The sequence below is a fragment of the Neomonachus schauinslandi genome, chromosome 15, assembly GCF_002201575.2.
Source record: "Neomonachus schauinslandi chromosome 15, ASM220157v2, whole genome shotgun sequence".
Classification (NCBI taxonomy): domain Eukaryota; kingdom Metazoa; phylum Chordata; class Mammalia; order Carnivora; family Phocidae; genus Neomonachus; species Neomonachus schauinslandi.
The window spans coordinates 57,549,941-57,562,380 of NC_058417.1; the positions used below are offsets into that span (position 1 = coordinate 57,549,941).

Below are 12,440 nucleotides of genomic sequence, written 5' to 3' on the forward strand. Positions count from 1 at the left end.
GCGGACGGATATTTGGGTTATTTCCACTGTCTAGCTATTAACCGCTAAAAATAGCTACTGAGCATTTGAATATTCAACGCTGAACGTTGAATAGCTTTGAACATGTGTCTAGCAGGGCACACCAGCCCCCTTGCTTCTCTCAACGCTCAGCTGCCAAGAGACTCGGCTACACCTGTCTGGGCTGACTCCAGCTGCCCTCCCAACAACCCCCACCTGCTTGCAAGTGTCCTCGCTCGCCCACGACGCCCCCAGGGCCGAGCACTCACTTCCCTCCCCAATGCCATAGTACACCGTGGGGAATGCACTTGTGCAGTCTACGTTCCAGACTACTGCCTGAGGCAAAAGTACTCCCTCAATTTTAACTGCTCCCACTGCTCAGAGCCAGGCTGCTTTCCAGAAAGTCTGTACCTATCGACACCACCAACATAAATATTTCCCACACCCTTGCAACACTTAGGGTGGTTATTAAACCTTTGATAGCCACGGGTCACATCCGAGTCACCTGCGAGGTCGAACGGTTTTCGGGACTACCGGCGTTTTTCTAATTCCTATTTTCCGAGACGGCACTTAAGTTCAGCTTCTCAAGCGTCTTACCTTCCGGTTGGTTTCCCGCCATCTCCTCCCCTTGTGTACCCCTTCCTCCTCCACCGTTAACATGCTGTGCTTATGAAGCCAGGACAACTACGGCTGGGGGCCAGTCCTTCCAGTTACTCGCCCAGGGCTCCCGATCGTGTCCCTCGGCACCTGGTGCACAAACACAAGGCCGAGCTGGGGACACGTATCTGTGGTCTCCACTCTTCCACCTCTGAACTCCCTCCCTCCCGCCCATAAGAAACGGGGTTCGGTACCAGGGACGGCTGCCGCATCCTGGCTGGAGACAGTGTGGCTGCGCGCGGCCGGGGCTGTGGTGTCAGTCTCGGCTGCCGGCTGGAGGCGCCTGCACGCACTGCCTCTGGGCCCTGCGCGGTCTCCCCGGGACGGAGTTCATACCGGAAGTCCCCTTCATAAACCGTACAAACGCAAACACCTTCAATCAGAACCGTGGGATGACCCTGAACAGTGCACGGCGCCATCATCCTGACCAACGTGGGCAGTCTGCAGAGGCGGGCATCTACCACTTCCGTTTACCATTCGAGAGACTAGAGAACGGGGGGCAAGGGCCTGACCTGCTGCCCAGATCACCCTGCACGTTACCAGAAAAGCTGGGGGCATCTTAAGAAACATAAATCACAGGGGCGCCTGGCCGGCTCAGCCAGTGGAGCAGGCGTCTCTTGATCTCAGGGTCGTGAGTTCGAGCCCCATGTTGGGGGGTGGAGATTACTTAAATAAATGTTAAAAAAAAAAAAAAAGAAACGTAAATTAGGGTTTATGGTAAAAGTCTTAAACATTTAATGAAAAAAACTCAGAGCAGTGCATTATTTACATGTAGGTAAGAAAAAAACACCAAGGGCTCGTCCTGGGGGCTGTCGGAGAGTTTACACAAACGCCGTCACCCAGAAGCTGTCCCTGAGCACTTCCCAACCAGAGCACAGGGCGGGCAGACGGCCACCAGCTCCCCGTCAGCACGACAGACTCCTCAGATCAGGTCAGCCACTAAGAGGAAGAAAGGCACGTATTAAGGAATAATACAAACACAATGAAAACGCACAGCTCTAACCGGAGGCTCACAACTGACTTCGCCAAAACAGAAGGAGACAGGAAAGGGACTCCAGGCTCCCCACACCAGGGACCGGCGTCCGCTCACCGTTCATGGGCATCTCGTCAATCTGGGTAGAGTAGTACTGCTCGATGTCCCTCAGGATGCGAATGTCGTCATTCTTCACGAAGTTGATGGCCACCCCCTTGCGGCCATAGCGGCCCGACCGCCCAATTCTTCAAGAGCAGAACAAACCATTTCAGTAAACACAGCAGGAGAAGTGTCAGTAAACCCGCCAATAAGGAGACCCCCGAGAAGTCCGCCAGTACCTGTGTATGTACAATTCTCTGTTATTGGGCAGGTCGTAGTTAATGATGAGGGACACCTGCGGGACGTCCAGCCCCCTGGCCCACACGTCTGTGGAGATGAGCACCCGGCTGCAAAAAGAGAAGGAATTTGAGGCAATCACCTCAGTCACAGAAGTTTTAGAGCGCCTGGGTGGCTCAGTCAGTGAATCATCCGACTCCGGATTCTGGCTCAGGTCATGATCTCAGGGTCATGGGATGGAGCGCCGCATCGGGCTCCACGCTCAACACAGACTCTGCTGTCCTTCTCCCTCTGTTCTTCCCCCACCCCTATAAATAAAATCTTAAGAAAAAAAAAAGGTCCTAGACTGACCAGGAGTTGAAAACTCATCGGGTCATCCTTACACAGGCCCCCCCTCCGCAGGTGTGAGGGGTCGCTGCACCAGATCCGTGCAGAAGGGCACTTCACGTCCGCAGCTGTACCGAGTTCCTGCACGCTACCAACTGATAAAGACAACTGAAGCGTCTCTCACTGTACTGCATTTAATTTGTCGAAAGCCGGTCCCCTGTCAGTCACTGGGAAATACATTTTACTTCTGCCAGCAAGGAGTCAGGAAAGGTAGCGTCAGTGACTTCGGTGCGGGGTTCAGCGTGTGTTCAAATCTGAACTGCAACTCGCACCACTCTGCCCTTCAGCCAGGACAGGACCCGATAGACCACCGGCCGAGCACCCGCAATGTGCTGGAATGGGATGTCTGGCCGTGTCAAATCCACAGGATTTTGAATACTTAGAACAGAAAAAAAGCAAAAAAACCTTAATTCGTATTTTTAATGTGAATTAAATGTTGAAAATATTGAAATAATATGCCACACCGGGTTGAATAAAATATATTAAAAATCAACTTCATCTGCTTCTTTTTATCTGTTTTACTGTGGCTACCAGAAAATCCCAGATTATATGTATGGCTTGAATTGTAGGTTATTGGACACGACTGCTCTAGAAGCACTCAGAATATGAAGGGACAGCAACGTGCGAGAACAGAGTTCAAAAAACAGGATGGTGTCACAGCCACGTCATCACCTGCATGCGCAGCCCCAGGGGGGAGAGGACAGGACCCCAGCCGTGCCGGGAGGGGAGGCCGGGCTCGGAGGTCAGATGCCCGTCAGACAGGAGCCAAGACGAGAGCCACACCGAGACACATCAGGGTGGAAACGGGAAACACAGCAAACACAGCAGCGGGGGCAGCAGGGACTTCACAACGGAACAACCGAAAACCCAGAATTCTCTCAGCAAATCCCTCTCTCGAGACAACGGAAGGAGGCATTTCACAGTGAAGCAAACACTTCCAGACAAACTAAAACCCACATTTGGTCACTGGCAGCCCCAAATTAAATACACGAAGACGTTCTTCAGGGAGAAGGAAACCCACCCAGACTGAAGGTCAGAGACAGAGGAAAAGAGAAACAAATGGTGAATACGTGTCTGAACGTAAATACACTTTGTCAGGCAAAGATGTCGTGTGGAGTTTCCACAGAAGGGCAGGGTCTGACGGCACCGCTTCCAGCCTCTGTGGGCAGGGACGGCAGCCCCAGTGCCCATCACGACAGGTGCTGAGGACGGACACACGCACTGTGCTAAGGAAGCTACTCAACTCATGAAGGTAGAAACATTTTCCAAAATCAGAACTGGGGAGAAGGAAGAAGAGTAAGAATGAATCCAAAATAAAGAAATAAAGGAATCAGAGAATATGAAAAATAAAACGCACTTACGACACCGTCGGTTTAAACAACACGTACCAGTGTCGGCGTTAATAAAACCAGAGCAGTGGCTCCAATTAAAAGACCGCGATCACACTGTACTACAGGAAAACCCAAACCGGAACACTGCGTGCCGCGTGCACCAAGGACACCGCAGCTTCCGGCCACCAACGGGAGGCGGAGGGTGTGAGGGTGCCCGGAGGGGACAGGACCGGCCACGGCCGCCGTGGCTGCATCACAGCAGGATGGGAGACAGACGCTTCTGTGACGAAAGCTGCGCCTCCGCCAACAGAGTGATTCCGCGTCGCAGGCCCAGCCTTAGGACACATCTGGCAGGAGCTCGCCAAGCCTCCAAGAACTGCATCCACGGCCCTCGCGATGCCGACGGGACGGTTAAGAGACAGAGGCAAGGATGCGGAGCACGCCCAGGGCACCCCACGGCACTCAGCCTGCGCACACACGCGCACACGCAGCGTCTGGAAGGGGACCGTGCGCTGGGCCACCAAGCACATCTGAATACAAGTCAACAAAGCATGTTCTCTGACCACAGTGGGATTAAGCCAAAGACCAATCATGGAAAGATGAACAGAAGAACAGAAAATCTCCTTACCCGGCAACGAAGAAACATGCTTCAAATAGGGTGACCAACCTACCCAGTGAAGGCCGCCACCACTCAACCTAGCCCAGGGCACCCCGGCAGCCCCCACCACAGCCAGGAGCGTGAGGGGAACCCGGCACAGGCGCGGACAGAGGGCCCAGGGACCACCACCGGCGGGACCAGGTGCCAAGAGAGGGGCCGGCCCACCTGGCGCCGGACCGGAACTCCTTCATGATGGACTCGCGCTCCTTCTGCGGCATGTCCCCGTGCATGGACGAGACCGTGAAGTTGGCTTCTCTCATCTTCTCTGTCAGCCAGTCGACCTGCATGTCAAACCAGCAGATGCCACTGTAAGCTCGGAAACCAAACCAGATGGTGTGTTCTGGATTTTACTGCAGTCGCCTACGGCAGAACCAACATGAACGTGCACAGCGCACATGATCTTAAAACTCAGACCGATCTTCTCTAGAGGTGCAGAAAACTGCACTTTCCCTAGCACATATAGGGCAAAACTCCTCTTATTTGTTCCATATACATTTCTCAAGGGAAAAAAAAGATTCTCTCTCACTGTTCTCATTTGAAATTTAAATTCCCATCTTTTTTGGAAGGTGGCCCAACTCCTTTCCCTGTTTCAAGGAAGCCGCCGGGGCTCTCCGCTGCACCTGCACACGAGCATCACTTGGGAGGCTACAAAACGCAGGCCCGGGGCCCACCTAAAACCAGTGACTCCCGAGCCTTCGCTCGTGGGACCAGCATCAACACTTCCGCACAGTCCACCGGACACGCCCGAGTGTTCGCTCCTGAGCCTCTAAGGAGAAGGCCTGACCGGCGTTCCTATGAGAACCAACCTTCCGTTTGGGCCCGAAGGACACTGAACGGCTCAAGGTGGCTGCGTACCTTCCTTTTGGTGTTACAGAAGATGACCGCCTGAGTGATGGTCAGCGTGTCGTAGAGGTCACACAGAGTGTCAAATTTCCACTCTTCCCTCTCCACCGCCACGAAAAACTGCTTGATGCCTTCTAGAGTCAATTCATCACTGGAAGACAAAGACAAGTCCGGTGAACACATTCTTCCACCAAGGTCTGCGGGCGCACACAAGCCAAGCAGGCGCCTGCCTGACTGCCCCACGGTGGCCCCCGCCCCTCCCGGCCGCAGCCTTCCCAGCAGTCAACACTTCCGCCGCACGGGCCACACACCGACCAGTCTCAGCCTTCAATGGCCGCTATCCCTCGGATTATGTATTTTACTCCCACGACACTGATGGACAAACACCATCAGCTAGATGATAAATTTGGAATTACTGGGCCAAAAGAGAATGCATATATAAAAGCTGGCGTTTCAAAACAGAAAATAAGAATTTTCACGTTTTCAGGCCCAGGTACAAGCTATGCAGCTATGTTTTCGCACCACCCAGAAGCAGGGCATTCCTACCGCTTCACCAGGATGCGGATGGGGTCCGTCATGAACTTGTTGGTCATTTCCAGGATTTCGTGAGGCAGCGTGGCGCTGATGAGCACCACCTGCGTGGCTGGGGGCAGGTACCTGTACACGTCGTAAATCTGCTCTTTGAAACCTGGGACAAAGGACAAGACACGGTGAATTCTGAAGGCTCACACTTTGACACAAGCGGCGACCGTGAGATGTGAGGTTGTACACGGACTCTCCTCCACAGAGCCGGGAAACCCATGCTCCTTGCCCCTCTGCCGCTCCCTGCCCCTCCCCGGTAGGCTCTGGGGATCACAGCTCCACCCCAAGAGGCCGGGGTGCCGACAGTTAAGAGCAACAGAAACCCAGTGCTGGGTCGCCCACAAGCTCACACGCTTGCTGGCAGTCAAGGCTCAGTCCCAGCTGCTGCTGCCCTGGGAGGACCTGAGTCCACTGTGGCCACATCTGCCACATTTAAGAGAATCCAGGGCGCCTGGGTGGCTCAGTTGGTTAAGCGACTGCCTTCGGCTCAGGTCGTGATCCTGGAGTCCCAGGATCAAGTCCCGCATCCGGCTCCCTGCTCAGCACGGAATCTGCTTCTCCCTCTGACCCTCCCCCCTCTCATGCTGTCTCTCACTCACTCTCTCTCCAATAAATAAATAAAATCTTTAAAAAAAAAAAAAAAAGAGAATCCAGAAATCTGGATTTTTACAAAACAATCTTCCAGTTATGAAACAACTCCCACATACGGAATCATTATAGTTGTGTACTGGAAACTAGGACATCATGCATCAACTACACTCAATCCGTGGCGCCTGGCCCACGGGTCACCACGCCACCACTCTGCCCACCCTGGGCAGCATGGGGTCAGCAGGCGAGCGCGTGACAATGCCCAGCCTCCCAGGGCCCCCTAAAACAGACGTCGAGGCTGTGATCACACAAACGACAGCCCCCAAGGTCTGCCTTTCTAACAAATTCCCAGAGGACGTGGACGCTGCTGGTCCAGAGACCTCGCCCCAGGAAGTGCTGCCCACAGGACGCGAGCACAAGGAGCGACCGGCAGCCACAGCTTCCGCAGACACTAAGGAAGCCCCGCGGGCCCCGCAGTAGCTGTGCGTCTCACCCAGCTCAAGAGCAGCCCCTGGGGACCTGGACACCAGGAGAACCCCCGAGAACCCCACCTGCACTGCTGGTTAGTGCCTCCTCCACCCGGGTGACCCCGACGTCTGGGAGGCACCCCACCCACCCCCTGGTATGATGCGGGAGACCGGGCCGGGGGGGGGGGGGGGGAGTGTGTGCAGGCAGGGCGAGCGGGAGGACAATGTAACAAGGTGACATTTTCATGACGTGTTTCCCCACCACAGACTAATGCCCCAGCTGTCATCACAGAGGGGCACCACGTATCCGTCCTAAGACATTCTGCTAAAACACATTAAAAACCTAGAAAGTACACATAACAAGTGCAGAAATTTATCTTATCAACTGGTGAAAGAATAAAACCAGCCTAGACAACCAGTAAGACAACTAGTTAAATATAGAGTATCTAAACACAATACCCCACTGCCACAAAACCAGCTTCCCTGACACACTCCTGTGCCCCCACCGTCCACAGCAGACACCTGTACCCGCCCATCTCGAGCGCACGCCTCTCCGTCAGTGCCGAGCCGCAGACGCAGTCTGGGCAGAGATGCCGGGGTTCTGGCCGCCACGGGTCTCACGCACCCCCGCCCCCCGCCCCTGGTGAGAAGAGCAAGGTGCACATTTCACGTCCCCAGCCGCCCCCAGGGCACGAGGCTTTCTGCAGACACCGGCAACATTTGCATTCGCTCCACGTTTCAACTCTACGTCATGAACACGTTAACAATTCAAGGTCAGGAAGACGTCTAGGCTTTTGTGACTCCTACCTTTATTCAACATCTCATCGGCCTCGTCCAACACCAACATCTTGATGGCACGCGTCCTCAAACTCCTGCGCCGAATCATGTCTGTAGAATCAGTGTGAAATCATTAGAGCTCAGGCTACGAGGAAGCAGCCAGCCACTCCACCTGGTTTCAAAGCATTTCAGAGACTTCTGTCCACTTCTTACATGTCACCCCAACACTCCAGCACGCAGCACAGCAAATGGAGAACAGTGCTGGGTCATTCGAACGTGTCTTACAAACACTACCCACTGCGCGACCGTTACAGACAAAACTGCTTACCAAAGACACGCCCAGGTGTGCCGGCCACAACGTGCTGCCCGTAGTCCAGCTTCCTGATGTCCTCCCCCACGTTGGTGCCCCCAATGCAGGCATGGCACTGCACGTTCATGTAGTCCCCGAGAGCGAGCAAGCCCTGAATTAAAACAGGGGTCACATCCGGGGCGTGCCCTCAGGACCACACTGAAGCCAGAGACCTCAGAGTTTCCCCAAAGTGCAGGTCATCTCTACTCCAATGTAAGATGACCCAAGTATTATTTACACCATAAAACTACAAAAAGACCCACCCTCCCTCTTCTAGGCTTTTCTGTGCCAAAATGAAGTTCATTTTACTGGTTTCCTTTTTTTTTTTTTTCAAGATTTTTATTTATTTGAGAGAGAGAGACAGAAAAAGAGCACAAGCAGGGGGAGTGGGAGAGGGAGAAGCAGGCTTCCCGCCAAGCAGGGAGCCCGATGCGGGGCTTGATCCCAGGACCCTGGGATCATGACCTGAGCCGAAGGCAGACGCTTAATGACTGAGCCACCCAGGCGCCCCAATTTTACTGGTTTCTTATTACAGAAACAATATGTTTTAATTACAAAAATACCCCAGAAATGCATGAAATTCATAATCCTAGCCACCTAAAAACAATATTAACATCTTAATATATATCAAGTCTTTGTTAGGTACAAAAATTACAATTATTTTACTAAAATGGATTTCTGTTGAAAAAATTACAATTCTGGGGCGCCTGGGTGGCTCAGTTGGTTGAGCGACTGCCTTCGGCTCAGGTCATGATCCTGGAGTCCCGGGATCGAGTCCCGCATCGGGCTCCCTGCTCAGCGGGGAGTCTGCTTCTCCCTCTGACCCTCCCCCCTCTCATGTGCTCTCTCTCTCATTCTCTCTCTTTCAAATAAATAAATAAAATCTTTAAAAAAAAAATTACAATTCTGAGACTACAAAAAGCTACTGGAATCACACCAGCTACACTAAAAATAACTTAGTATAAACCAGCAACTCCTATAACGATGATTCATGACAAAATGTTAGGAATCAGAAAACAAAATTTGAAGGAACCGAAAAGTAGGATTAGATTAAATCAACCGGCCAGTCTTTTACAGCTGAACCAGAAGCAGCACTCGCGAACATGGCACCACCTCCCATCGGCTCACCTTCTGGATCTGTACAGCTAACTCTCTTGTTGGAGCCAAGATCAAAGCCTGGGTTTCGCGAACCTGGTAAAATAATTTGTCAGAAAACAGAGAATCCTCAGTATTCTCAAGGCAGACTGCACTAATTCAGATGCAGATCTATTTTGAACGTTACCACGTGTTAGCCCCACATCTCATTTCTAATGGAGATAAACAGACCCGAATATAAGTTCAAGTGTGAACCCAGCAATTGTGGGGTACACTGGGCAGGATTCTTGCTTGCAGACAAGAATGTCCCCTAAAATATCTCCCCATTTAAATGACAAGGAATATATGACAGAGCATTAGTTAGCTCTCATATTAGTGTGCAGTTCAGAGTCTCTTAAAAAATTTGAGTCCGTACAACTAAATAGACATTTTTAAAAACTATCCTTTTTGAACACTGCAATTACAGGAGAAAAGGAAGTACTCCCTAGGATTAAAGGAAGGTTCGTTTGAAGAGCGGCAGATTACCTGGATATCCAAACACTGGAGGACAGAAATGCTGAAGGTGGCAGTTTTGCCTGTACCAGACTGCGATCTGAGAAAGAAAACACAGGTACAGGGGTGAAGAAGGACGGGCTACCTGGTCCCACTCTCACCCCCCGACCCTCAGCAGCGCTCCGAGGGGCGGGCTGCAGAAGCACCTGGGCAGCTTCTTCCGACCAGACGCCCACCTCCCCAAGGGGACCAACACCTTCATGGCAAGGGGTGGGACTCCGCGCAGTGTCACAGGCGGGAAGGCCAGCAGATGCAGCTCTTGCATCAGGGGCAGTCGGAGCTGCAGGGTCTATAACCCTGACAGGTATTACAGGTGGCAGAAAAAGAGAGATTCCCTTTTTTAAAAATGTAATGCTCTTCTGTAATTTGGGACCAAAACCGTCCTCCAAAAATAATTTTTCTTGTAAACAAGTCTTTAAAATTAAGGCAAATCAGGAATAAAGCCATTAAGAGAGTATCATAAATCATTCCACATGCCAACCGAGAAATAAAGCTGGCTAAAAGTACAACAGCTTTCTAGAGTAAAGCACACAAAAACAAAAAACAAGACACCCTGCGGCTAAAGTCCAGGGAAGGGTTGGCGGCGAGTCTGTGGAAGAGGAGAAGAGCGGCCCTCCCAGCGCACTCAGCTAACTAGCCCCCAACCCCGATCGGTGCCAGGGACGTACTGAGCAATGACGTCTCTGCCTTTAATTATCTGCTTGATGGCTCGCTGCTGGATGGCCGACGGTTTCTCAAAACCTGTAAAAAGAAACAGAGAAAGTCAGTTCTAACCACGAGGATACTGGAAGCTCCCTGGTGCACAGACGGGTATCTTTAAGGCCCCACCTTCACCCCTCCGAACCCAAAATCCAACACACCGGAGCTCTCAAGAAACAGCAGTTGAATGAATTGGGCTGAACTGTATTTTTAAACTAACATGAATCTTATTTGTACAGACAAAATCTCTATAAAAGAAACATCGTTGTAGAATCCAGAGACCCCAGTTAGATTACTTAAAAAAACCCCAACATGTTAATGGTGGTCCTCCAGAGAATGGGTGGGAGAGGCTCGCCTTTTACCCCGACTCCTTCTGTGCTGATGTTACAACACCCTGCATCGCTTTTTACTGTTTCCACTACTTTTTAAACTACGAGAGTGGAAAACGAATCCAGGAGCACTGCAGCCACCCCTTTCCTCGCCGGATCAGTCTGGACGCTGTTCATGCCGCTACATCGGCACTGACTCCACGGCTCGGGTGGTTCTGTGGGGGGTCCACGCTGTGCTCCTTCCACGTGTGATGCAGCCTCATGAACTACGACCCCACCCCCTCCAACACAGCCATTACCAAAGAATGAGGCTACTCTGAAGAAGTAAATGTTATCTTCCAGGTAAACAGAAGTTTATGTACAAAAGATGTATTTTAGTTTCTTCTGGGTAGTCTTTTAAAACGTAGTACGGATTCCCCGTCTAACGTTAAAACTGTAACAGATGATTTAAAACCCTCGTGATGACCAGGCACACGGATGGGGAACTAAAAACTGGGGCAGGGATGTCCTGGATGCCAAGAGGCAGGCAGGACTGTCAGCCGGACTGCCGCCCAGCTCGGCAGCAATGGCACTTCTCACCTCCCATCCCCTTGCTCTCTCTAAACTGTGGTAATATCAAGGACTGTTGGGTAAAACGCGGCCTAGTCCCACGCGTTAGGCAAAGATGCTGATCACTCCCATCTGCATCCGCAACCCCACCTATTCCCAGGCTCCCGACATCTCCAACCAGACGGCTCACAGGCCCCTCAGACTCACCTGCCTCCCTCAAGCGCTCCCCACCTACGCAAATGGCAGCACCACCCACCAGGTGCTCACAACATCCAGGAATCCTCTTTCCCCTGCTGCTCACATTCAACCCATCTCCACCTCAACACCATCAACTCTCTCCTGGACTCACGTCCCTCCTTCCTCCCCTGCCTCACCTCTCTTCAAATCCACACTCCCAGAATAACCTCCGAAAGTGCAAATCTGACCCTGTCATTCCCCTACTTAAAACCCTCCAATGGCTTCGCACTGCACTTAGAAATAAAATTCAAGCTCTTCGTCACCTCAGAGGATGCTCTTCAAGACCTGGCCCTGCCTGCCGCTCCAAACTCGCCCCTGGGCTTCCACCACGGAGGGCTTCTTTCTGTTCCCGGAGGGCATCCGACTCAGTGCTGCAGGGTCCTGGCACCAGCTGCTCCCTCCGCCCGGTCCTCTCACAACGGGCTCCTTAATCCAGACCTCAGCTCAAATACCAGCCCCCCTGGGAGCCCCCTTACCGATCAGCCCCACTACTCCCCTCACCCTGCCCCTTCGCAGCCGTCACCACTGCCTGAAGCAAGCTCGGCTCCAGGCTGCGCTTCTCCCCGAAGTCACTTAAGCTCCCTCAGGGCACGAGCCTGCGGGGTTCAGTGCTAAATCCTCAGGGCCCAGACAGCGCGGGTCCCTAGCACCTGCTAGATACAAGCCTGCTATCCGCTGCAGGAGTGACCCCCGGCGCCCGAAGACTTCACAGCCCTCGCCGGGCCCAGCGAGGTGCTGTGCACCCAGGACGACGCGCCGAACCCATCACTGGCCCCGGGACTCCCTCCCGCCCCGCCCGCGCCCCGCGGTCCCCGACCGTAGGCGTAGATGCCGCGCAGGAGGTCCTCCCGCAGGCCCATGGTGTCGAACGTGGGCGTCACGTCCACCTCCTCGCTGGTCTCGAATTCCACTTTGGTCATGTCTTCCTCTTTGAGCAGCCGCTTCCGCGCCGAGCCCGAGGTCGCCATCGTGGCCGTGGCCGCCATGATCCCGAGTCCGCTGAGAGCGGAGCGCGCGCCGCAGCGGAAAGCGGA

At 53.0% G+C, this 12,440-nt stretch overlaps 1 protein-coding gene across 1 annotated transcript; it reads right to left on the bottom strand.

Annotated features, from left to right (window-relative positions):
* Positions 1–1,367: 1,367 nt before the first annotated feature.
* Positions 1,368–12,440, bottom strand: EIF4A3 (eukaryotic translation initiation factor 4A3). Its single transcript, XM_021680807.1, has 12 exons — positions 12,224–12,440; positions 10,261–10,333; positions 9,566–9,632; positions 9,074–9,136; positions 7,925–8,057; positions 7,627–7,707; positions 5,729–5,870; positions 5,195–5,333; positions 4,505–4,620; positions 1,966–2,073; positions 1,745–1,872; positions 1,368–1,593 (listed from the first exon to the last, which is right to left on the bottom strand). Exons 1-12 carry the CDS (start codon positions 12,390–12,392, stop codon positions 1,577–1,579), a joined length of 1,236 nt encoding a protein of 411 aa, XP_021536482.1. The 5' UTR covers positions 12,393–12,440; the 3' UTR covers positions 1,368–1,576.

Coding starts and splice junctions, on each gene's coding strand:
- EIF4A3 (XM_021680807.1), bottom strand. CDS start 12,392: ATGGCGGCCACGGCCACGATGGCGACCTCGGGCTCGGCGCGGAAGCGG. Junction 9,137..9,565: donor TCCAGTGTTTGGATATCCAG/GTAATCTGCCGC, acceptor TTATTTTACCAG/GTTCGCGAAACCCAGGCTTT. Junction 8,058..9,073: donor TAGCTGTACAGATCCAGAAG/GTGAGCCGATGG, acceptor GTTTTAATTCAG/GGCTTGCTCGCTCTCGGGGA.